General features: G+C 43.7%; 1 protein-coding gene across 2 annotated transcripts; it reads left to right on the top strand.

Annotated features, from left to right (window-relative positions):
- The first annotated feature begins 557 nt into the window (after positions 1-557).
- Positions 558-25,432, top strand: LOC104050594 (prosaposin). Of its 2 annotated transcripts, XM_064464643.1 has the most exons (15): positions 558-672; positions 11,083-11,216; positions 12,255-12,329; positions 13,075-13,200; positions 13,466-13,660; positions 14,607-14,750; positions 15,280-15,336; positions 17,613-17,681; positions 18,138-18,251; positions 19,205-19,300; positions 19,507-19,693; positions 19,866-20,017; positions 21,642-21,722; positions 22,298-22,405; positions 23,127-25,432. In XM_064464643.1, the coding sequence occupies exons 1-15, from the start codon at positions 630-632 to the stop codon at positions 23,160-23,162; spliced, it is 1,617 nt and encodes a 538-aa protein (XP_064320713.1). In that variant the 5' UTR covers positions 558-629; the 3' UTR covers positions 23,163-25,432. The 2 variants fall into 2 exon arrangements, with proteins under 2 accessions (XP_064320713.1, XP_064320715.1); XM_064464645.1 differs by lacking the exon at positions 17,613-17,681.
- The last annotated feature ends 284 nt before the right edge of the window (positions 25,433-25,716 follow it).

Raw genomic sequence — 25,716 nt, 5'->3', positions numbered from 1 at the left:
GACCACACAGATACTGAACTGCCCAGTGACAACAAGGCGCAGAAGTCTGCCAAGCACAGCAAGGAAAAACAAGCACCCCTGCCACCTCCTAATCCCAGGCAGCAAGACGGGAGGTTTGTGAGTGGAAAGCTCCGCCGTGGCGTAGGTCCTCCTTGCTGGTGTGCACCTCGAGGCGACGCCACCCGCTGAGGGCGAGCCTGGGGGGTACCTATGGCGACCCCCCTGCCTGTGGTATTCCCACCGCCTGCGGTGGGCCCCGGGCCAGCGCTATGCAAACCGCCTTTTGTGGGGGCCTTTCCTCCGGCCAGGCAGGGCCGTTTCAAGCGGCGGGGGCTAGCTCCCCCTCACCAGAGTAGCCCGAGAACCCCACGGCTTTTAGCCGTGCACCTGAGCACCCACCGCCGCCATTTCGCGCCCGCCTGAGAAGATGCGGCGGGCGTACAGAGCGCATGCGCGGAGAGGTGGTGGGGGTGGTCAGAGGGGCGTGAGGAGCGCGCCCCTTCCCTTGCGCATGCGCTGTAGAGCCGGGCGGGGGTGCAGCGCAGCGGATGCGCATGTGCAGTGCTGCCCGACGCAGCCTTTATATAGGGGCGGGGGGCGGTGGCGGCACTGCATTGCAGGCGGGAGCGATGGCGCCGGTCTTCCTTTGCTTCCTCGGGCTCCTGGTGGGCGGTAAGCGGCCCGGCCTCCGCTTCCCGCTCCCCCACCCCCTCACGCGTAGCCCCGCCGGTCTGGGGGCGGCATTCCCTCAGCGCCGAGGGGCCTGCCCGGGCGGGAGCGGGCTGAGGGCGGCCGGCGCTGTGAGGAGGCGGGGGGTTGAGGAGGGGGGGAAAGGCCGGGTCTAAAGCTGTTTATCTCTTCTTCTCCTAGCAGGAGGTGCCGGGCCCGGCTGCCGAAAGCGCAGGGAGAGGAGCCCGTTGTGGGGCCTAACGGTCCCGCCGGGAGGGCCGGGATTTTAGGGGCGCCTTCGGGTGGCTCTGGGGGTGGGGGGAGAATCGCCCAGGAATAGCGATACGGTTGGAGAAGGGGGAGGTCCCCGTGAGAAACCAACCTTTCCCACTGCTGGTGGGAAAATGTCTTCCTGATGGCGATGTGGTAGCGTCGGATCCGTTTGTATCCATATATCCATATCTGACGCTAATCGGGCAGCTGTATCACCTGATAGAGGCAAATAAGAGCAATTCCTAGGAACTGTTTTTCTGCTAGCAGCTCTGTTTATCTTTGGCACTTCAGGGATAGAAGGGTGTTAATCCTCTTTCAGGTGGCAAGAGGTAGCCTTTTCTGTTGCGTCTGTTTAGCAGCCTCATTTCATTAGGGTGTCCTGCTCCACATGGAAAATTCCACTAATGTTGTCGCTTATGGCCTTGTTACCTGTTATTGCAGAGGTGAAAGTGGTGGTGGTGGGAATAACTGATCTTCTGCCCTTCGCGTTTGGACTAGAGGTTAGAAAAGGCAACGCTTGTTTTGTACTTTGCAGGAGCTAGACAGAGCTACAGAAATGATTCATAGGCTGACTGGGGGTGGGGGGTAATACACCTTCGGGAATGGCTAGAAATCCCAAAATTGAAGGTCTAATACAGCACACCGTTTTCCTAAGAATTTTCCGTTAAATAAGATAATTTTAAACCTAGAGCTTATTTGCTCATGAGTTTAACCTGCAACATTTCACAAGTCAACCAAAAAGAAAAAGCCTGACTAGCTGTTTAAAAACCATGGGAATAACGAACTGGCAGATTACAGTAAATGATGTCTCTGAGATCTTGCACGTTTGTACCCTATCCTTGTATTTAAGTGGAGTTTTAATGTACTCATACGTGGACAATTTAATGGAGAATCTCAGACTTCTTAGGCTGGAAACAAGAAAGCAAATGTCAGCTTTCACTCTGCATATTTATCTGCTTTAACAATAAGACTTTTGTGCCTGCTCTGCACCGAATTAACTGCTATCAATTATCATTTCTACTGGGACTGTTTCCAAATCACTAAAATCATTGTAGTTTCTTGTGCTTTAAAAGTGAAAAGGATTTGCCTTGAAGTATCCATCAGGTTTCCCATTAGTGTATTTAGGGAAATTGTAATGAGAAACCAGTTCAGCAATGAGAGTTAGCTTGGCCTACCTGTTAAAGGCATGTGTATGCAACTGAGCATAGCAGAAGACTTGTTAGGCCTGTTTTTCTTTAAGAAGTCACTGTTTTAACACAAATAAACACGTGTCTTTTTTCATGGAGGTTCTATTATGAATACTAATTGACTCATCTATGATAGTATTGTTCAGTTTTTCTGAAGATTTTGCTGTGACCACCTGAAACACTGTTTTTGTCTACTAAGCTAACTAATTAGCTGTAGCAAACCTGGCCACCCATGGTGTATCCTAATGGAGTTACTTGGCTGGCTTACAGCATGGCTGGTAGGCCATGAGGGTTTTTGGTTGACCTACTTACGGTGCTTCTCTGCATCTTCCCTTTAAGGGAGGTACGAAGGAATTAAAGCAGGGCGTACAGGGCTTGGGATCTCCAGACTACTGATATGCACTTTGATTATTGCTTGTCATTGAGAACAGGAAAGGAGGAAGGCTGGATATGCAGTTAAAACAGAATTTAGTTTCTCTTGGGCTGATTTTTTTTTTCCTCCTGTAAAAGTTAAGCTTGGAGTAGAAAGTAAAAAGTCTGATGTGATTATTTTATCCCCCACCCCAAAAATAGTAGACTTGATCTTCCTTCCGGAACTCCAAACTAATGTATAATTCCTCTAGCAAATTGGAAATTGAAGGAAATTGAAGGAAAATTGAAGGCTGGCTTAGTCTGACTTGAATTTTCTGGAGGATGCAGAAAAAGCAGATAATGAAACTCAGGCTGTGCTCTGTAGTCTGCAGGCTTGCTCTGGTTGGGAGTGTGGTTTCTAACAAAAAAGCTAGACTGGTGCAGCCCACTACTGTAGATGAAATGAAGCAAAGTGGAAGGTGTCATATTTCTAAAAAATATATTCCTGTTTTTTCAGAGGAATAACAGGGAGTACTGTGGGTATGAGGTACCTTACAACTCGTATAACGAAGCAGTGCTTCGATAGTGCACCAGTCGTGTGGCTTGTGTAAACCTGCCCTTGCACAATCTTCTCCTTGTTTGCCAAAGGGATATAAATAGAAAGAGCTGTTCTTGGTTGCGTCTGGAGGAGCTGCGCAAGCTGTTCTGCCTGGTCATGGTCGCGCATGGTGAAATGTGTGATCGCAACTGCAGAGCTTCTGAAGACTTATGCAGTCTTTTTACAGTCTCGGTTTGTGCTATTCAGCATACTGCAAAGAAGCAGTTCTGGGAATCTCTGGAAACTGAGATGATGCAGAGGGTGGAACAAGAGAAAGGGAGCTTGCCAGTCAGCAAGACTGAATGTGTCTCCATCAGGTGATGGTGATGTCAGCTGGGACTCTGTGGGAGGTGGACCGTGCTGTTTCAGGGAGGGTTTTATAGTATAACATGCAGGAAGATTTTTACTTTGTGTCTCTGGGGGAGGCAGGACCAGTTACTGCTGGCTGCCTGTGGGTTTTGGTTTCAATGTCTCACTTGGATCTGATTCTTCAAAGCAGGTTTGGGGCAATGTTTTAGACTACATGACAAAAATAGGGTTTGTGTTTGTTTTTTCTTTAAGGATTTACTCGCAGTACATTTTTCTGTTTAATTTTTTCCTTATGTAGCAGCTTTTATATGCAATTAATTTGCTGCTATTATAACATCAGAGTTCCTATTGCAAGTTAAAAGGGGTACTTCTGTGGCCTTTGAAGTGTGTGCATATGTTTTGGGGCATTACCTGTCTGCATATTTGGTCACGGAGCAATGTTTGATTTCAGATATCAGTATTTTTCTTCCTCTTGGAGTGAAGAGTTTCATGTTTACAGTGTTTACTCTGACTAGTTTTTAAACTTTGTTCTCTGCTTTTGTTAAAGTCTGCATATAGAGAGATTTTTCTTGGAAATGCTGAGTAAATGAATCTTGCAGTGAGATTTCAAGGCTTGTTTTTTCTGGATGTAACAGTTTAAAATCCTTTGACAATGTTCATATTGGGATGCAAGCTATTAGTATGCACGGATTAGGGGTTAACACTATCTTCTTTCCTGCTGCCAACTGCTTCATCACTGTACTCCTGGGTAGGTTATTCTTTCACCTTGTGCACCACAGTTTGCCTTTTCTAGGCTCTACCATTGCTAACTGCTGTCCTCCCTGAAGAGCTCTTTAAAGCATCCCTTTTCATCCCTCTGGCCTACTTTCTCTGCTCAGCTGTGGGGGTCTGATGTCTTCTCTTTCCCTAAGGGAGCTTCCTGTTGAGTTGTCTTCCATGTCTGGCATTTGTTCTGCATTAAAGCACTTCTCTGGCAGCAGTGTGAAAACATTGCTCCTGAGACTTTTCTTCTGTTTCTTTGTGGTGGTGACTTGAACTGCTGCCCTTCTGTTTTCTGAAGTTTTTAGATGTGTCTGGACTTACCTGTGCTTTGGGGGTGCAGTGTAACCTGTGGCCAGGTGTTTTGTGTTCTCTTACAAACATGGCTGTCTGTGTAACTAGCAGACTTTTTCATTCTTTGTGGTGTGAATATATTTGCCTGGTGAAAGGAGGATGTTGGATACAGAACTTCTGTAGAGGCTTGTGTGAAATCTGCCCCCTCCTCCCTGCAAAAAGCCCAACCCAAAACAAAAACAGAAGGAATGGAGGTGGGTGACAAGTATGTTCAAAACATTTAGGTGTATTTCTACAGGAATCTGCTGCAGGGAAAAACGCTCTTCATAACTTCTTGTGAATATCTTAACATACTGCTAGATGCCCTTGAACATCCAAATATCTCTTCTAGATTCTGTCATAGAAAAATCTCAGGCAGAAGCTGGGGCTTGCTTGGCAATGTGGTAGCAACCTCTGGTCAATGTGAAACTTGATTCTCTTTCAACCTTTATAGTGGCTGGGACAACTTGCTGGGACAGTTGAGCTGATTTTACTGTCTCAGCTCATCCTGTTCTCTGCTGTCTTTAACTTTATTGTGATAGCTTATACGTACACAAACTGTTTCCCTTACTGTGCTCATCTTCTGGTGAAGGAAGCGAGGGAGTGTCTGAGGTAAGAGCAATATTTTACAGTAGGGCTAGTGTACCAAAATAAGAACGTGTTCCCCACTTCGAGGAAGAGCCCATGGCATTAACTCAAAACTAATTTCTTGTGAGTTGCCTTGGTTAGAAATGTTCCAAGGTTGATATTTGATCAGCAGATATTGTACAGGAAGACTCTGATTTTTTTTTTTTAAACTGACATCTGGAATAGTAATAACAGCTAGTCACATTTAATCTCTTTCTTCTGCAGATTGCCTGTAATCTCTCAAATACTGTAGTCATTTTACTGCCTCATTAATCCAGAGGCATAGCAGACCTTTGGCATGAGTTACTAGAATGTGATGCAGTTACAACTTTTGAAATTTTACTTCAATTCAATGACCAACCATAGAGGCTGTGGAGTATTGACCCCTTTAGTTAACTTCAGGTTGAGAGCACTCCTTGACTTGTTGACACTTTGTAAGATTTGATGAAGAGAAGTGATCCTACTTGACTTCTTTAACTGAAATACACTTTGTTTCTGCAGTTCTTGGAAGAAATGGGGAAAAGTTAGTAACTAACTAAGCACAGAGTGGCAGAGACTGATGCATTTGCTTGGTCTGTGGGCCATTTCTGGGAGATTATGAATGGTCTTTCCTTAATGTTGCCAAGTGGAACAGCCTGGGAAAGAGCATCCCTCCTGATGAATATGTTAATATACCCAGAACAAATTAGATTGTCACAAAGGCGTAAGAGTTGACAGTGCCCCAAGTAATCTTCCACATTTGACTTCAACCCATTAAAGTGAACAGCAGCTAGCTCTTTTCTTTTCTGGACAGCTGCTGGTAAATTTGTCCATAAAAAAGCTGCTCACACCAAGGTTTTCCTAGCGGTTTGATTTGGAGGAGGATGGAGTCTTCAAGATGATTTTCTTTTTCTGGGTGATAGTTTTCTGGCTTGTCCTCTGGCTCTTCAGGGAATCTGGTCTGGCCCATATAGAATCCCTCCTCACACAAGCTTGTATGAAGCGTTAACTTTTAAGCACAATCACGAAAGTGTCGTTAGATTCAGTACAGCTTTGAAGAGGATTGCTTATGATGTTTTTCTGAGAATATCGGGAAGAAATTCAGGCTGGCTCTCCCTGGAAGAAGAATAACACAAATGCTTGAGGGAAGGGAAGATTATTGTCAGGAAAGGTAATGAGCTAACAATTTTCCAGTAGCTGTCCTTCCAGAATGGTAACCTAACCTTTATAAGCTTCCTTTTAGGTTCTTGTTTCCTGAAGAGCAGTGAAGAACTGAACTGTGCTTTCACATGCATGGCTCTGTAAGCTTTCCAAGTAGAAAAGGTGGTATTGTATGATAGGGCTGTCACCTCTACTTCCCTAACTTCTGATGGTGTGTTAGTGTTTCCTTCCTTGACCCTAGGCAGCTGGAATGGAGATTGTATCTGGCATTTGCAGATTTGAAGTGTCTGGGAGTAATGCACAGTTGCTGAAGTGAGTAGGATAGTACCACTGTGAGAGTGAGTTGTAGGTTTCCCTTTATCTTTGCAGCCTTTGAACTGGGTTTTGTGTGAATTCCTTGGCAGAGCCCCACGCAATATGCAGTAGCTGTCACTTGTCAGGATGGTGTTATTGGTGTTCTGGCAGTGTTAGGTTGCTGACCTGGGCCTTAACAAAATATTCCTTCTTCCTTTTCCGCTGTTACCCTTCAATTTGTGGAGTATTTTGATGTTGGTCTTCAGGCTGTTTCTGAGGCAATGCTTGTTTTGGGAGATGGCTTCTCTTTTTCAGACACGAGCATCAGAGAGGTCAGAGTGGGTATTATGAATGTTTTGTTTTGTTTTGAGAAGCTGCAAGTGCATGCAAGGATCCTAGGGTGCCCATGGGCTGTCAGCCTGGCTAGAAGCCTGAAAGCTGAAGTCTTTCACATCTGAAAGGTGTGCCCTCTATACACGGGTTGCATTTCTACCCCCTTTCTTCCTCCTCCATTTTCTTTCACTGCTTAATTTAGGAAAAGCTTGGTGGAGCAAAGACTGTTCCTTCTAAAACTGAAGAGACCATGTCTCTGAAAGAGTTCAAGAAGGGAGGAACTAATAAAGAAACACTCTGGCCTTCACAGATAAACTTGTTTGGTGCTCTAAAAATAGTGGCTTGCAAGAACTTAGGGGAAGGGGGGCAGGTTTGGGTGGCTGTTGATGACGTGTGACTGTTGAGAGCTAATCTACAGAGAAAGGAGGAATCTATTTAAAAACGGATGACCTTAGATAAAGAACAATATATAAAATAAAAGGATGCCAGAGATAACCAAGAAGGTAATCCCATTGGGCTTATCCAGCCAGCATTAGGAGTTGTGTGAGGTAACTGACAGTGCTTTGTTTTCGCTTGGCTTGCTGCTCTGCTGGGGATGTGAAATACCATGTTAAGGTGCCGCTCTTCCAGCAGAGGCTATTTTGAAGGAACAGGCAAGATAACTGTTAAGATTCAAAAGCGTTAATTTTGTTGTGAAACAGCACAAGGTCTGAACACACTTGCATATTTGCTTTTGCTATGGCATATGAGGAAAAATGCTGTCTCAAAATTAAGTAGGAGAACAAACTCAAAAAAAAAAAGGGGGAAAAAGTGGGAACAGTAAAAGATTTCATGCTATCCTTTTCTGAACCTGCAAGATCTGAATTAATGCAGAGCTTTTCAGTTTTGTTTCTGTTTTTCCCAGGATATACAGAACGGGGATGTGGATACTGTCGCAGTGAAGGTGCATCCTTTCATATTAGACATTGAGTTATGTAATAGAAATATTTCAGCATAATACAGAATAAACTAATAGAAGCTTACTATATTTAAAGTTACTTTGTTCTGTAGCTGTTTTCTAAAATGAGCCCAGCAATGTGTGGTTCTAACAAATTTGCCTAGTCACCATTTGACCAGAAAGATCTGTACTGAAAGCATCTGTTGCCTTCTCAGAAGGAATGAACTTCTCCAGTGTACTCTGTAACTGCTGTTCCTCCACTTTGTTTTCTGTAGATATGTGTTGGCATACCTGGCCATATCTCATGGCATAGCTGATTCAGGTTTCCAGAATCTATTGGCTTTTTTGTTGGAAGAAATATGAAGATATACTGGCATTTCAATTTGCTCTGGTGTTGTGCAGGGATGAGGACTTTAAGTAATACCAGTGGGATGGTTTGGGGTGGTTGCTTGCATCCTGAAACTAGTTTTTGGTGTTCACTGGCTTATCAACAGTTTGATGCTTCTCATTCTTCACTGTCCCTGCTGGTCTCAAGCTGTTCTGAGATTCTGTGGCTTGGGTCTCCTGTAGAGGACTGCAGATAACGTTAATGGCCATATTCTCAAATCCGAAGTGACTCTGTGCGCAGTGGCAGTACTTTGAGCAGAATTGGAACAAAATATGGCTGCATATGCCTCTTCTGAGAAATTATTCTTTTTCTCCTTCCAAACCGGTGAGGCATGTGATGAAGGGAACCAGAGCTATCAGAGGCATCAAGTAGTTAACATACTGTCAAAAATCAATCTAAGACTTTTTTCCTTCTGAACAGAATTATCTGCAACCTGCATGTACTCTGTTTACCTCAAAAGGTCTCAGACTACTACATTACTCTTGGGTTTCCTTCTGCCTCTGTGTCATAACCTGACAAAGCCCTGTTGCCCCGCTGATGCCCCTTGCTGTGTCCTGGCAGGTCAGAGCATTAGTGACTAACTCTGAGCATCTGATACAGAAGCCATGCAGCAGGGGGTTTGTTAGACATACAGCCAAAAAAGCTGATAAATACTATGCTTCAAATTTATACTACTTTTGTCCTGCACTTATAATGACCATGTCAGAGGCTACGAGGAAGAAGGAACAAGACTAGCTGTTAGACATTCTGCGAAAACTGGATTTGAAAAGTCATACAGCTGACAGGATCTTAAAGTAAAAAGCCAAACAAAAACTGGAAGCTCATTAAGAGCTAGATCAAACCAGTGCAAGTTACGGCATAAATTCCTCAGTTTGGGTTTTAAGTGGCTGCTTAGATCAAGAGTTTGAGAAACTGCTTGGTATAGCTATTGTTGTAGCTTTATAGTTCAGTTTGTTGTTTTACAGTATATTTCAAATGGGAGGGGGAGTAAATTGATTTACAGAACTAAAGGCATAGGTTGAAAGCTGTACTTGTAAATGGTTGAAAGCTCTTAATTCCACTCTCTAAAGTCGGTCTTGTTTGACCAGTGAGACTTCAGCCAGACTTGGCTGTGCCTTGCAGAGCCTTTCTACCATTGTTCAATACAAATATCTGAAAGGGAAGAATAACTCTTTCCTTCAACCAAGTGTGTACTTGGCTATTGTCATCCTGCCACTCTGACTTTGAAACCTAACTATTCCTAGTGCTTCCAGATCAATAATGCTGTAATTTAGAATAGGCTGTCTGTAAATACTCTGCTAACCATACATTATTCGAAGGTTTGAAGTCCTATTCATACAGTATTATAAACAATCCTAGTGTGCTGTCTTGCTGAAGAATAATATGCAACCTAGGCTTTTTGCAGGGAGAGAGGGTGGCAAACTTCATGCTCTTGTGTTGAAGATTAAGTATGCAAAGCACATTTTTCTTAAAATAAATGGGTCATTCCTCTGAAATCCAGTGTAAACAGGCTTTATAAATACATGGCTGAGAGTGCTGCAGAATGCCACCTATAAAGCAGTGTTTCTCTGGCTCTGCGTAGTGGCTAGGTACCTAGTAGCTGCCCTGGTGATTCAGCGATTAAGTTGATCCTCTAATTGCTTAGAACCAAGACATGAGAAATGGAAATGTGATTGTTCATCTGTCAGAATCTTACTAGAAGCTTCATAGGGATGAAACAGCTTAATTCCTGCTTCTTGGTTGACAGTATAATTTTACAGCATTTTGTGATGTGTGAGCAGCATTGGTGTGAAGATAATGTCTCCTAAACACCACCTATACAGCTAATAGGGAACAAAAATTGCCCAAACCTAAAACTTTGACAGCAGTGCCTTGTAGGCTTAGACCATAGCAAATTTCTTTGGACTCTGTCTGCAGTAGGATTTTAGGACTTGTTTCTTGATTGGTTAGTGCAGTGTAGGAGGTTTACTGCTGAAGAAACTGAGCCTACTGACAGAATGATTTTAGAGAACGGGGAGAAGTTGGGTGTCCGGTCCAGACGGCACAATTAAAACCCCCAAAAAGAAACCAAAACTGCTTGGGATGTCAGCTAGAAGGTGTGTTTGATTAACTTGTTCTACTACTTCCTAATAGTGCAGCTCTTTTACACTTCTTCAGGAAGGCTGTCCAGAAATGATATTCTGTATTCAAAACTCTATAGGTTGCAAGAACTCCACCTTGGGTGGGAGGTAATGTCAAGACAAGGTCTTACACTTTTTATTATTTTTCCCTCATTTTCCTGTGCGCAGTTGAACTGACTAAGAGGAAACAAAGTCTAAATAGATTTAATGGGTTTAAAAACTGTTTCACATCATTTCATGTCTCTCTTTTGCTTTGACTTTCTTGAAACTTTTGGTTTATAATCAGTGTTTCAGTCTGTACCTGCCTTTTAAGTCCTCCATGTAATGTGTGTGGTGGTGTGGCTTCTAATCCAATTAGTTTGCTCATTCTCACAGTTGCTGTATGAGAAGAGGGTGGTTCACCTGGGAGAAGGAATGCAGACAGCAATTACAAGCTAGATGTGACTGCTGGTTCGGAGTTGAAGTAACTGCAAGGACAGTAGGACTGGAGAACAGGGGGGTTGTAGCTTGGGGAATTAGCTGAATCAGGTGTCTGAAGCATGGGTTTGATTTTTCTGGAGTTCTTTGGATGTGTAATATGTATTTGGGACTCAATTCTTACGTTTCAGGTAGAAATGGCTGGATTGAAATATGCTTAAAAATGTTAGTAAACCTAAGTAGCCTAATGGAAAGGTTGTGGTTATACTGTACAGCATTAGCCTGCTTGCTTCGGAGGGGAAATCATTCAAGTGTGCAACTATGAAAGAACCTTTTTTTTTTTTCAGCTGTGGCAAGCCCTGTTTTGTGGCAGAAGGACTGCGCGAAGGGTCCAGAGGTATGGTGTCAGAGTGTTCGGACTGCATCGCAGTGCGGAGCGGTGAAACACTGCCAGCAGAATGTCTGGAATAAGCCTACTGTAGTAAGTGTCAACTACTGAGACTTCTTCCCACCTGTAGCTGAGGTAGCTGGTTTCTGTATGCTGATGAAGATACTGTCAAGTTTCTGAGCAGAGTTAAGTGCTGTATCTGACTATGCCTTGGGTACTGTGCCTTAATTTGGGTGCTAGATAAAGGTTGCTTTCTACTTCTGTGCCTTGCACAACTTGTCTGCTGACTTATTCTGTGACCTGTTGTGCAATCACCGAGCAATGTGTGGAATGGAGCTAGTGGATTTCAGACTTGTTCCTCTTTATTAAACTGACTCCTAATTCACAGAGCCTTTTCTTAACTTGAGCTAAACTGATAGACTTATTACAAAAAAAGCTGTATGCTGCTTTAGGTCTGTCTCATAAGTTAATGTTCCACAAAAGATGCAGCACATGCTAAATTATGAAAGCCATGATGGTAAATAATGGTACAAATGTTACACTTAGTGTGGCTTCTCACATTGTGTTTGTGCTAAACGTGAGTGCTGCTTCGCTAGATGTAGCTTTAGTTTGTGGTATTGTTTCGCCACTTTCTAAGGGAAAAGGGCATTTTACACTCAGTTCACCTTGGCTGTATCTGTAAGTATCTGTGCCGAGATATGTTCCGGTTTGTGGAAAAGTAGGGGAAGGGAGGAATGGCAGGGCACAACTAAAATGAGTGAAGCTGCCTGAGAAGTTCTTAGATATCTAGTAAGTGTGAAGTCTTTAGAGTAAGGTAAAAAAGGTTCAGGAGAAGGCTTCTCCAGGCAGTATACTACATACTTGAAGAGAGGTGGGACTGGATGAAATGAGCAAGTGGTAGCATGCCTGCTGCTTCATACTGTGTTGATTTACTGAAGAAACTGGAGCTGGACATGCTTGGAATGGCCTTACTACTTATTTAAAAACACCTCTTCCCACCCCAGCTTCAGCCAGCGTTTTTTCCTTAACTTCAATTCCAAATGTGATGCTTGTTCTTAGCGCTGTTATTCACATGCTGCATTTACACGTACTTAATTCTGTCTCAGAGTAACTCTCTACTTCCCTCTCCAGAACAGTATCCCCTGTGACTTGTGTAAGGAACTTGTGACAGTGGCTGGCAAGGTTTTGAAGGATAATGGCACTGAGGTGAGCAGACCTACCCTTCTCCTTGCCCCAAGGCGCTATTTGATTTCATTGTCTTAACAAGATTGCAAGGTGAGGGGGTGGAAGAGTAGTCTGTGTGATGTTTTCCCAACCTAAGCAGCAAATGTTGAAAGGGGCCAGAGTACATGGGAGAAGGCTTTTAAACAGCCTCTTCTGGTTTAGGGATTAGTAAATTCTAGAGCCTCTCATGCTCTAACACATCCCTGATTGACTGTAGATGCTTAATAAAATTGTTCTTGTGCCAGTGGGCCGTTGATCTTAACAGGTGGGATACTGCAGTCTCTAGAAGTGGATGATTACATCAAGTGGACTTTATTTTGGTTGTGGGCACTTCTTCCCTTTTTGTTTTGTGAATGTAAGAGTACTTTGTGTAAACAAATCACTGTTCCACTAGTCCATAATTTCACTTCCTCTTCCTAAATGTAAATGTTCTCTGCTGGCAAGACTGTTGTGCAGGCCCTGCAAGCAGTATTTTATGTTTTCAATTTGGCAGGGTCTCATTGAAGGTCCAGGACTGGGGAAAATACACCTATAGTGTAAAAACTCATTCCAGTTTTGCTTGCTAATTGTCTTGGACCTACCAGAGTCCAGGGGGCTTTTTTTTAAGCTTTGTGTTGTGCGTTTTAGGAATGGAAAAAGCATTTGAGATATGTAGATATATAGATAGATCTATTTATACACACACATATATATTTTGATAGTCCATAGCCCACCTCATCTTTTATAGGATGAGATCCGCTCTTACTTGGAAAAGACATGTGAGTTTCTTCCTGACCAAGGCCTGGTCTCTGAGTGCAAAGAAATTGTGGATTCCTACCTACCAGTTATCATGGATATGATCAAGGAAGAGCTAGTAAGTAGAGGACAGCTTCCAACTGATGGAATTAAAAGTTGTTTTCCTGTTGATGCCTGATTTTTCTCTTCTACATGGGATTGTGCATATAATTATTCAGTCCTGTATGGACCACTGGTGTTGCAATTAATGGTGTAAATTTGAAGACTGCTTCCTTGCTGTGAAACATTTTCCCTTCCTATTGTGTTTCACCTGAATGACTCTCTATTCTGAACTTCATATGAGTGCCATCAGCCTAGAGCTTTGTGTATCTTATGTCCCCTAGGATAAACCTGAAGTTGTATGCAGTGCGCTCTCACTGTGCCAGTCCCTTCAGAAGCACCTTGCAGCAATGAAACTTCAGAAACAGCTGCAGTCCAATAAGATACCAGAGCTGGATTTTTCTGAACTGGCGTCCCCATTTATGGCTAATGTACCTCTTCTCCTTTACCCTCAGGACAAACCCAAGCAGAAGTCTAAGGTAAGGGTGAGTCGCTATTCCAGCGTGTGAGAAGTGCATGTTTTTGCTGTAGAGCTTCAGCACTCCTTTGCGTAAGGAATTAATGATGATTGTTGTAAAGGATTTTTGTACTGGGCACTGATTAAGCTGTTGTGTTTCACCTGGGTGACGGTCTCCTATAGAATTTTGTGTTGCTGCCTACAGACAACTACCTCCCCCCCGCCCAAGCTGTGGATTTAAAGCTAAGTTAAGATGATAGCTACAGCCCCTGTGGACCATAGGTACAATCTTGGATTAAAAACCACAGTCTATAAAGGAAGTCTTGTGCTGGGCTGTTCCCATCCAGGACTGTAGTAGTTAAGCAGGTCTTACTGGAAACAATTTCTTCTGAGAGTAAGTTTGGCACCAGCATTCAAAGGACGAAGAATTCTCCCACATTCTGAGTAATCTGCTAGCTCTGCCCTTCAGGGGAAGCATTTGTCTCTGACTCCAGAGGTGACAGACTGGATCAGGAAAGAACAAATATTTGACACAGGGAGCTAGATGAGACGATGAACTTGTGAGTAAAGGCTGAGTCTTGATAGCAAGCCTAGATATAGGAGTTAAACAGTCGAGTGGGTAGAGAACAAGCTGCTGTGGGTGGAGCAGGTAAGATCTACCCCAGATTTAGAAACCTCCCACTGTGGTGGTCTGGAACAAAACCAAGAGATTTCGAAGATTGGTTATCTTAACTGTTATCTTGGGTTTCAGAGCCAAGTAGGTACCTAATCTCCATCTAGTGGCTGGTGCACATACCAGCAGTAGCTTGTCTATTTGTACTAGCTCAGGCTTTTCAGTATTTTGTAGAGTATTTATTAAGATTTGTATATAGTTCAAAATAGCTTCTAAAACCTGGTAGTTCTGGAAGCTTCTAAAACATGTTATGTGAGGATATGTCAACTTAAGTTACCTTTCACTCTTTGTCCAGGGAAGTGGGGACGTATGCCAAGATTGCATTCAGCTGGTTACTGATGTTCAGGAAGCTGTGAGAACAAACTCATCCTTTGTAAAGTCTTTGGTTGCTCATGCCAAGGCAGAGTGTGACCGCCTGGGACCTGGAATGTCTGATATGGTAAGCTATCTTTTTCTTTAAAAAAAAAACAACCCTGTTCCTGTGTACAGACATAAAATAGTTTGTTCAGTGCCTTAACCCTCTCAGTGTAATCTCTAGTCAATAAAAGTGTGTTGCATGTAGGTTATGTTACAAAGGAAAACAATACTGAAATCAACTTTCTGGTCAAGGAAGTTGGGTGGTGTTGTGTGTGTCGGACTGGGGATGAGGAAAGGGACTCAAGGTTGCTGCTAGCCCTTGAAGTCCTCTTCATAAAAATGATCTGGCAGGGTAATGTGGTCATATCAGTGAGGGGGAGTGCTTTTGCCCTGAGAGGAAGAGAAAAGGACTTATCAGATAATCAGCTGTACACGATGATTGCATAACCTGAAATGCCGTCTTATATTTGGGACAAGCTCTGAAAGACAAACAGAATAGTGATTAAGTAGAGCAGGTAAATTAATACCTTGATGTATTAGAAAATTCTAGATTAACTCTACATCTTAAGTGGTTTGATATTTACAAGACTTTATTTTTCCACTTCCTGCAGTGCAAGAACTATATCTCTGAATATTCTGACTTGGCTATCCAGATGATGATGCACATGGTAAGATCAGTAGAACATATTATTTAGTTTCAGTTCATTTTTCTACTTTGTGTAGCTAACTTATTTGGAAACAGGAAACTTATACTGCAGTAAAAGTCTGGGGAGAGCCCTCGCTCTGTAAGTCTTAGTGTTAATGATTTGAACTTGGCATTTAATAGGATAGCAACTTCAGTCTCAGAGTGCTTTATTTAGTACTTCCCTTTTCTTTCACAACCACTTCAGCATTGCAAAAGGCCTCCAATCCTTTGAAACACAGAAGATGCTTTACATAGGTTCTTTATACTCTTTTATCTCAGTCCCATACTTGCACCACTTCCCCCCTCCCCATCAAATACTGTTAAGCAATTTAGAGTTGGTCTCTGTCACAGTATTGCAAAATTGGTTCAAGTGTTAGAGAAAATGTGTCTATTTGAAGCAAGACTAAACAACCTCCTTTTGGAATTGCTATCTCAATACTCCTGGGCTTTTGATAGGAGCCATGGAAAGTGAGTAGTACTGCACCAGCTCTGGTCTTCTGTAGCAACATACACTATATCTTACCTCTGAGCACCTCCATAACACCTCTTTATCCAGAGGTCTCAAAGCCTTTTGAGAGAAAGAAAAAAAAAGGGTAAGTGTTTCCTTAGAGAATGCAGTGCCTAGGTGCCACGAGTAACACAAATTATAGGTGAGTTCATGAATGTGGCTGTCTTGAACCTGAATTTGGCAACACAGTGGCTTTTTTTTGTTCCCAGTTGCTAAAGGCTACTTAGAAGCTCATACTGCTGCTTGAGCATTTGCACGAGGAAGCAAATCTTTGTTCCAACAACAGTTAGTTTCTCATTTTAAGCATTGTAGTGCAGTGTGGTGTTAATACCCGAAATTGGAATATGACCACACCTTGCATCCGGCTGAGTGTTGTTCAAACTCTTTGGTGGCAGTCTTGCCCAGGATGCTTTAATAACTTCAGATGAATAATGCTGGTTAGCACTGTGCCATTAAATGTGAGTTGCTGTACCAATGCCAAGGATCTTTGGGGTGGGGACTGTGTCATATTCCATCATCTTTGTGGAAAGAGTATATGCAGTTCCAAGTACTTGATGTCTTTTTTTCTCTTAACTGTTACATTTAATTTCTCCTTTCTTCCTCTGTCTTCAATCTCCTCTGTCAACAGAAGGATCAGGTAGGTGAGCAACTTGCCTGTGGTGATAGCCTGCTTGTAGTTCACTTCTTGCTCTTAAAGGGCTTGTAGTTAATTTCTTGCTTTATTAGCTGTGTACACGGTGTGATTGTACTCAGTGTTGACAGATACAAGGGATATTTATGGGATTAAAACAGTAAAAGACTATCAACTTCTTCCAGTGGACCAGTCGTACTTCTAGCTCCAGATACTAGTTTGTGCTACTGAGATTTCAGTTTGATTATGCTTTGACCAGTAGAGCAGAAAATATGCTCGCTTTTGTACAAGAAGGATAGATGTGGAAAAAAGCGTGCCGGTGGCTCCTGTCAGCTTCGGATTTAAAGTCTGGGCTCAAAAGGGCTTGAGCGAAGCTGTCCCTGGGTCTTGTCTTTGTTAACCTTTAAATCTAGGACAATGGTATAGATGTTTGGAGTAGATGAATTGAAAAGATGCAGGAGGCCTTTAGGCTCCTGCTTCCTTAGAGCTATTTGGGCTTTTAATTTAACCAGTCCTGGGAGACCTTGTGTCTGTCATCTCTCTGTGAGAGAACATGTTGTGTGTATGTGGGTGTTGCTGTAACATTAATAGCTGGAAATGCTTCTTACAATGCATGAACCAAAGGGGTTGACTTTAAAGGTACTGCCTGGAGTAGTCTGAAGCAGCGCTGTGTCTTTGAGATACTGCTTTTGCCTGTGCATGAGGTTTTGGCATGATGTATTAACCGTTGCATAAGCCTCAGCTGTAAGAAGCTTGATGCCCTGATGACGGGGTGGGGTATGATCTTCTAATTACCCATAGGACCAAAGGTAACTATTTTAGCATAAGTAGATGTCAGGTGGGAAAACTCAAGTTTTTTTGTGTTACTCTGTAAAGTCTTTCTTGCTTTGTGAGGGTATAATGTGGCCCCCTTAGAGCGGTTTGCCTTATGCCTAGCATTTATTTTTGCATTTAGTAATGTATGTTTCTAAAACCTTGGAAACCTTAGAAAGTCTTTTTAAAGGCTCTGTTTCTGTTTGCCTTCTTACTGTGAAAAGAACACTTGAAATACAGTTACTGCAGATGCTTGTAAAAAGGGTTAGGCTTAGGTTTTAACATGGTTAACTTTTATTTCTTATAGGCTCTGTTCAGTAAAGCTGGAATGTGTTTCTATTTGCAAAACATGATGTTACTGGCTACTTTGAAGAAGGTAGTTTGTGGATGAGAGAGTACTTTTTCTAGGCTTTTCTTGCAGCTTTTGGGTGAACTCTGAAGTCAGGATAATTAGCCTCTTCTGTGATTACTTCAAGCTTTCATGGGAGCAGCTTCGGATGCAGGTCTAATGTGATGCTGGTGGCCTGTTTTGGTGTTGGTAGCTCTTAAGTCAACTCCTTTGAAGGGCTTGCATAGTGTATTAGCTCATGGTAAATGGGGATTTTAAATGGATGTGGCCTAACCTTTTCATCTCTTAAAGGAACTGCTAAATTTCATCTGGTAGTTGTCCTGCCTATAACAATATCAAATGCTTTGGCAATACTTGAAGTAGAAGTAGTCATGAAACTTCTGGCTGTGTTGGAGCTTTTTAAAAATTTCTGACTGCTCCCAGGCTCCATAGAAAGGGCAGTGTCTTCTAGACTTCTAAAAATCACTATACATATCTTTCCAGCAACCAAAGGACATTTGTGCCATGGTTGGATTCTGTCCTTCTGTGAAATCAGTTCCCCTTCAGACTCTGCTGCCAGCCCAAGTGGTTCATGAAGTCAAAATGGAAACTGTGGAGGTATGATGGATTTTCTGTACTCAATAGCTCTGCCTTCATTTTTTGTTTTAGTGTAATGAACTAGGTGAGACACAACAATATCAGCTTTTATGCATGTAAATTACTGGCTGCCTCTTGTTTCTGATGCTCATGTATGAAGTAGGAGAGCTGACTGATTTCATTAGAATAGCAGAGCCTACACTAAACTGAAGCTATAAGGTAATGCTTCAGGACTGGAACAGGAACTCTTGTTCCAGCAGTAGAGTATAGCAGCCATTCTAGATGACACCTCCAATCTTTAAGGGCAAATTGCTGAATTTTAATTTTGCTCTACATTCGGAGTTATGCTTCGATCCCTTTTAAAAATGGGACAGCACTCTGCATGTGCAGAGTCAGAATGCTGGAGCTCCAAGTTTGGAGAAGCACCTTAGCTTCCCATGGCCTTTGGGTGAGAGGTTTTTATGTTTTGGTTTTTGCTTTGAAAGGAAAGGTCTCTTTTGAGGACAGGTAACTTCTGATTAACAGGCTCCAAACAATTTTCTGCAAGTCCCTCAATTTCTACGTTTCTTTTGCCAACGGGAAGGTCCTCTCAATTCTAGTAACTTTTGTCCCCAATTAATGTATTTCAAAAAACACTCAATATTTCCCTTCCCTTGACTCTATTCACTGCAGGGCTGTTTATTTCTCTCTAGTGTCTACTAGATTCAGCTCCCTTCCTTCTACAACCTGGGGACTGTAGTCTTAATTAGTCATACAAAATAACTGTTCATTTAGAAAGGCTTTTTACTGAGACCACCTAGGTTGGTTTTGGGTTCTGTGTGACCATTTGAATTCAGCTCAAACTGGTCAATTAGGTAAATGAATTCATGTGCAGCACCTGAATGTGAATGCTGTTAGACTGATCTCTTATGAATTGTCCCTGTACAAATGCAGTCAAGTGCTGGTTTATTGTTTTGTTTCTTCTATGTACTCAGAAAGCCTCAGTTCAAGAGAAAACTTTCTCCTTGTGTGAAATATGTGAGACCATGGTGAAAGAAGTGACTGGCCTCTTGGAGAGCAACAAGACAGAGGTGTGTAAGTGGTGGAAATGGTACCTCTTCCTAGGCTTTGGCTAAAATGGGGCTGTATTGGAGGGGGAAAGGAAAGTAAATTTTATTGCATGTTTTAATGAGAGCAAGATTCCCATTCTGGGTGGGACAGAGTAAGAAAATATGTAACAATGAATTGAGTCAGATTTCTGTTCTACATTTGCCATGCATCCTTCACTGTGCTTCAGGAGGAGATTGTACATGAAATGGAGGTCATCTGCTACCTGCTCCCAGCAAGTGTCAAAGACCAGTGTAAGGACTTCATTGAAGTCTACGGGCAGGCTTTGATTGACATGCTTTTGGAGGCAACGAATCCTGAAGCTGTATGTGTTATGCTGAAATGCTGTGCAGCCAACAAGCCTCCACAGCAGCCAGGTTGGTAAAGAGGAGTTGGTGGTGTTGCAAAATGAGCTACCTCACCTATGATTATCTCTCTTAAGGACACATGCTTTAGTACTTTGCTGATGCTGCCTCCTTTCTTCTCTTCGGGGGAACTACATAAGCACTGACACTTGTGTTTTGGTTTGTTTTTTTTCTTCCTTCTCAGTTTTAGTGAAACCTGCAGGTGGCTTCTGTGATATCTGCAAGATGGTGGTAGCTTATGCAGACAAAGAACTCGAGAAGAATGCCACGACAGCTGAAATTGAGGCTTTACTGGAAAAAGTTTGTCACTTCCTGCCAGAGTCTGTCAGTGATCAGGTAAAGCAATCGTTCAGGAGGCAGGCTAAAAAGCAATGGTCTTGTTGATCGCTGGGAGCTGTCCTTGTGGTTTTGTTGGGTTTACATAGGTCCTACAGTGACAGTTATGCTTACCTCATTTTATGAGTGTTTCATCTGATATTCTGTCCGCATGCTAATTTTAGGTTCATCTCTCGAGTGCCTCTGCTTCTGCTATAAATGTCCAGGTACTTGTGATAGAGGTCTCTGTGTTTGGCCAACTGCCTTGGTCTTTGGCTGGAGACAAACTATCCACAGGTGCAGCTGGGACTGGCTTGTATTCAGCAGCCTGATACTTCCTAGGTTTTTCCCTTTACTAGCCACTACGCTTTGGTACGAACTTCTCATGTGCAGCAGAGCAAAAAAGAGAGAGCAGGCTTGGTCTGAGGCAGTCAAATGACCACACAGGCCTTCTGTGTGGCAGCCTGCCTTCCCATCAGAACAAGGCAGCTAGAGGTGAACAGAGGGGTGAAACATCTTGCAGAGTATTCGGAAAAACTAGTAAGCAGCATCTCATGGTGGTTTTCATAAGTGTAGTCAGTGTAATGCAGGTCAGAGTTGAAGGAATCTCTCCCTCTGCTAGAGTCTGGAAGGAGTGTGGTGTGCAGGGAGAGTAGGTTGTGGCATTCCCCATCCTTTGGGGTTGGCAGTCCTTTGAATAGATGGAGACTTTTAAAGGCCTGAAGTGACTGGCTGGGAGGTTGTGCTAATTTGTAGTCAGGAAAGGTTTGCCTGGAAGTCTTTGAGAACAGTGGGTGGGAACAGCTGAAGAAGGTTGGTTTGGGTTTTTTTTCTTTCAACACTGATCCTGTTCAGGGCATTAACAAAGCAATTGGAAGTAGGCTGGCATAATTCCAGTGAGACAGCAAAAAGCAACACCTGTTAGGCCACTGCTACCAAGATTTGCCCGGAAATCTTATTAGGTGGCTGCTGAGTGTCAGCAAGTGGCAACTGCTTATGAGTTCACTAGGCATACATAGGCTTAAAGCAGCTCTGGAACAGCTATTCCTGCTAACTGCCGTGAGGCTGCTTAATAGCTGTGGTTCGCTTATTAATGAGCACCGCTAGCCTCTGAGAACACCAACATCCTTCTGTGCTTTGGAGGTGGCCTCCCCACTAGAGGGCTGACTGCTATTGATGGAAGTGTTCGTGCTGCTGCCTGGTCTGAAGTGAATAGTAACTACTTGGGCTAAAAGTGCTTAAGAGTCATTCCTGCATTGCTGCCATCCTGTTCGGGATGCTTGTCTCCAGCTTGTTCAGTGTGCTTTCCTCTTGAGATGGCAGTGATCTCCATGATTAGAGACTAAGCTTTGCAAATCAAAGCCTGTCCTGCTCGGTTCTTTTCCTTTTGACTCCTTTCTCATCATAACCTGTCTGCGGACAGCTGCAGGCAGGTATGACCTAAGAAAAAAATGATCTAGTTGTGCTATTAGTGCGATGCTGAGTCCTTTTTCGATCTGTAAAGCTCAAGCCTCTGGTTTATCAGTTTAGAGTGTATTGTTGGGGTGTTCAGAATAGTGTACAGGCCTGCTTGATGAAGACTGTGTCTTCCTCTTTTTTTCTAAGGCTTTAACAGGAGAATCTCTCAACCTGTGTTTTGTTACAGTGTGTTCAGTTTGTAGAACAGTATGAACCTGTGGTTGTGCAACTCTTGGCCGAGATGATGGATCCCACTTTTGTTTGCACTGTGAGTATTGAGTTCATTTCTGTTGACTAGGGGCTCAGATACAGTCCTGCCTACTCCTCTGCACGCCTTTGAGTGCCGAGCATGCAGAAACTCTGCTGGAATAAAAATCAGTACGCTGAATGCTTGGAGTAAATGCGGTTGTGCAAGGCCTGGGGCTTACTGAATGGACAGCTGTCTGACTGCCAGCCTTGTGCAAGGACGGACAGAAGAAAAGAGCTGCCAGTGGTTATCTGCTGTTGGGGTTCACTAACAAGGTGTAGTCTGCCCTGAATGTGATGAGAAGGATTTAAATGACCTTTCTTGAGAAAGGTCCCTTTCTGAAGCTGTTTCTCAAAACTTAATATGAAGAAGCAGCTGCGTAACTTAATTCTTCCCCGTGTCAGGTTACTGCTTTGTGTCTACTCATTCAGCTCCAAGCGTGACTGCGGTTGTCAGTTGTGCACGGTACTGTGGGAGCTCCTGAAGCTACCTCAGTGTTGCTTCTGCACTCTGTCAGGTGGAAGCTCGGATGTAAGGCTGGAGCTGAGATCTCCTGCTTTAAATAGATGCTGACTCTGCTGCTGTTCTTTTCACAGAAACTTGGAGTCTGTGGATCAGCTAAACAGCCTCTCCTGGGGGATGATGCTTGTGTCTGGGGTCCGGGTTACTGGTGTAAGAACATGGAGACTGCTGCTCAGTGCAATGTATGTAATGTGTTTTAGTCGGGCGTTCAAAAACATGCAGACGTGGCACTTCAGGTCATTGTTTAGGAGACATGGTAGTGTTGGGTTGACGGTTGGACTTGATGATCCTAGAGGTCTTTTCCAACCTTAATGATTCTGTGATTCTATAAAGCAGGATCCTGCCTCGTGTTTCTTACTGGTCTTTGATAGCTCCTTATAAACTAATTTTCCAACTTCTTTACTACACTTACAAGCGGATGAATTCCAGTTTCAGGAAGCTAGATGTGGTTGAGTTTGATTAGGGGGTCTTCCATAGTTCTTAGCTTTCTTAAAGCAGGCTGTTTCTTCTCCCTTTCTTCCTAAACCCAACAGACTGCTAGTATTTCAGAATCTATAGTAAGACAAAATGTGAGCTTTATATTTAGTCCATGTTTGCACAGCCAACAAACCATGTCATGACCTCTTATTGGGCTCTAAAAGTTGGTTTCCAGTATTGCTGTGGGCTGATGGCTTCTTTGCCAGGTCTTAATGGCTAAGGCTCATCAGCGTTCTTTCCTGAAGCTTCTGGGTGGGGACAAGGATCTTGTTTATTCTAGTGCCATCTGGAATCACTTACTGTATGAAAAACAGATTTGCTCCCGAGATCTTGGCTCAGAGTAAGGCGCTGAATGGTATATGTAGATGCACGCTTGTTTGCAAATGGGCTTTTTTCCACTAACATACACTATTTCTTTCCCTTTAGGCTGTTGATCACTGCAAACGTCATGTGTGGAACTAAAAGGAGAATTTCCTGTTCTGAAAGTTTGCCGTGGCTCTTAAAAATGTGGGCTGAGGTTGGCAGAGAGCTGTATCTCAAATGTCCCTCCTCTCTGCCTCCTTAACAATTTGACCTTCAGGATCCTTTATTGTAACTCTTGTGTAGCAGTGCTGCTGTTGAAGGATCAGATCTTCATTGTTGACTTAACAAAGATACTTCTGATTGTACAGTTTAACTCATTATGCTCCTAAAAAATAGTCAGTGTGTTGTAGATTTTTAATTGATAGGCCGAAGTGTTTTTTAGGTGCTGGGAAGAATGGCAGAGAAGGTGAGAAGAGACAAGGCTATTATCTTTTAATTTGAAAAGAAAAAGAACAAGATAACGACTAAACTTTCGAATGTCAGCATTGGGAAGATTACACGCTTTGCATTTTTAACATCTGGCTAGAATATTAATTTCCTGTGTAATGGTGGGAGAACTCTAAGGGACAATGTTGAATCTGGGAATCCCTTTGGCTGGAATTTTCAAAGCTCCACAGATGCGGAGGAGGGGACTTTGTGTGCCCAGCTAACTTTCAAAGTAACTGGTACCTACAAAGATCCATTTGCATTTGAGTGACTACACTTACTGCTCGTGGTGTGTAGCTAAGGAAACCCTCAACCTTTGATCATGTCCTTTTGATTTCCTTGGACTACTTGGTCTAAGCATGGGTGTTTCACTGTCAAGCCCTGTGCAGTGGGATTTCAGTCTTTTGAAGCATGCTGATGTACTTCAGGAATGGCTTCCCTTTCTTTCTTACCCTAGTTGCTCAATTCTGCTTAGTCTTGCAGCTTCCTACCTGCAGCCAGCTGGGTGCCAAGGGGTGGAGCGAGCTGGGTCAGTAGAAGATGGAGGAGGGGGAAAAGCCAGCAGGGACTGTGCATATGTCAGAGTTCAGCACAGAGGGCAGAAGGCGTAGAAAAATGGTTTTTATTGTAAACTGCCAGTTTGTTCCTTGATCTGTGTTTCTCTCACAGCGTATTTCAGTCATCTCAGACTTCAGAGGCTTGCAGGCAGTTTCTGCTGCTGCTGCCTGTTCTCACTGACACTCGCCCTTTTGAGTAGTTCGAAGTCTGGTTTTTTTTCCAGAGTTCCCATTTCTGTCGGGGAAGTGTGTCTGAGTAGCAAGCAGAGGTGGCAGGCACCGAGAGCGCTGTAGTAGGCATTTGGCAGCTCTGCCGGCATACCTGACAACCTGCCCTTCGTGCCTCTGCAGCATTGCGCTGAAAGGGCCTGAACTTCTGGGTGAAAGCCTTCCAGGGCAGGCTGCTACCCTGAAACAAGTCGGGCCCTCGAGGTGTAGGGGCCGCGAGAATGAGAATCATGCTTTACATTGCCTGAGAAGGACCTTGCATCCCCTACCAGCATTTAGTGTGTATTTCTGATCAAGTTAACCCCCAAAACGGAGGCGTCGAAGTAGCTCTGAGGAGACCTTAGGGAAGGAGGAGCTGGGCAGAGGTGAAGCTTTGAAAATTCCTGTTCTGTTCAGAAAGGTGCCGGCAGCTGCCACTGTTCCTGTGGTGTCTTGGGTGAGGCAGGAGCTCCAGTAACAACATTTAGCAGCAAGCAAAGACATTTTCATGCAATTTAATGGAAAACCACTAGGCTGCAGCTTTTTTGTTCCTTATGTGTACATACTAAATGTCTGGGCAGCATCGACGGACAGCAATACTGGTTTGTCCTTCCTGTGTGATGTGTACAGAATGCTGAAGCACTTGTGGCTTTCAAAAAACAAAACCAGTTTCCCCTAAAGATGTAAAATACCTGCAGCTTTCTGTCTCGGCAGGCTTGTGCAGTGGTTCCAGCAGTGTATCGCAGTTGGGGTAGATATGCCAGATAGGAAACGGGCTCCCTTCGGCATCGCTGCCCTGGAGGTACGGTTCGTGTTACACCACGGCACAGAGTCCGGTATTTGACCTTTTAAACTGGATGGCTTCTCTTAACGTGCAATTTTTTGGCGGGGAGGGGGGAGGTGGGGTGGATTGATGCTTGCTCTTACAGGTTGCCAAGGTTTTAATTGTTCTGGGTTTTTTAGCAGCGAAGGATTCATGCTAGTGACCTGTTGGGGTGACTGGGTGAACTGGGGGAAATCTCTTTAGTTATCTGCCTTCCTGTGTGGACTGTGGCACCTGACCTGCTTGAGTTACGCTAGGGGGGGACACGTGCAGTTGCTTTCTGAAGAACATTGTCTTGATTTTTTTTTTTTGCACAAAAGCTTCCTTAATGAACAATAAAAACTTCTGTAAACCGGTGAATTTGTGTTTCATTTCCTGGTTGCGCCCTAGTTGCCAAAGGGTCTTGTTAGCTTCCCCTTCGCTCCGGAGCCAGGGGAAGGCATGTCCCAAAACGTCCCTGGGGATCTGGGGCCGGACAGCAGCATTCGGGTTTCCACTGAGTTGCCGTTGCCTTGCAACGTGCGTGTCCCATCAAGCCTCTGCTATATTGAGCGCAGCTGCAGGTTGAAGAGGCTCGCCCAGGATTGCTGCTGCTCTCTTCCCGGGCCCAACGCAATGCCTGGTGTGGGGCAACAGCCCT

The sequence above is a fragment of the Phalacrocorax carbo genome, chromosome 13, assembly GCF_963921805.1.
Source record: "Phalacrocorax carbo chromosome 13, bPhaCar2.1, whole genome shotgun sequence".
Classification (NCBI taxonomy): Eukaryota; Metazoa; Chordata; class Aves; order Suliformes; family Phalacrocoracidae; genus Phalacrocorax; species Phalacrocorax carbo.
The sequence above is the reverse complement of the archived record's forward strand: the minus strand, read 5'-3'. Positions and strand labels throughout refer to the sequence as shown.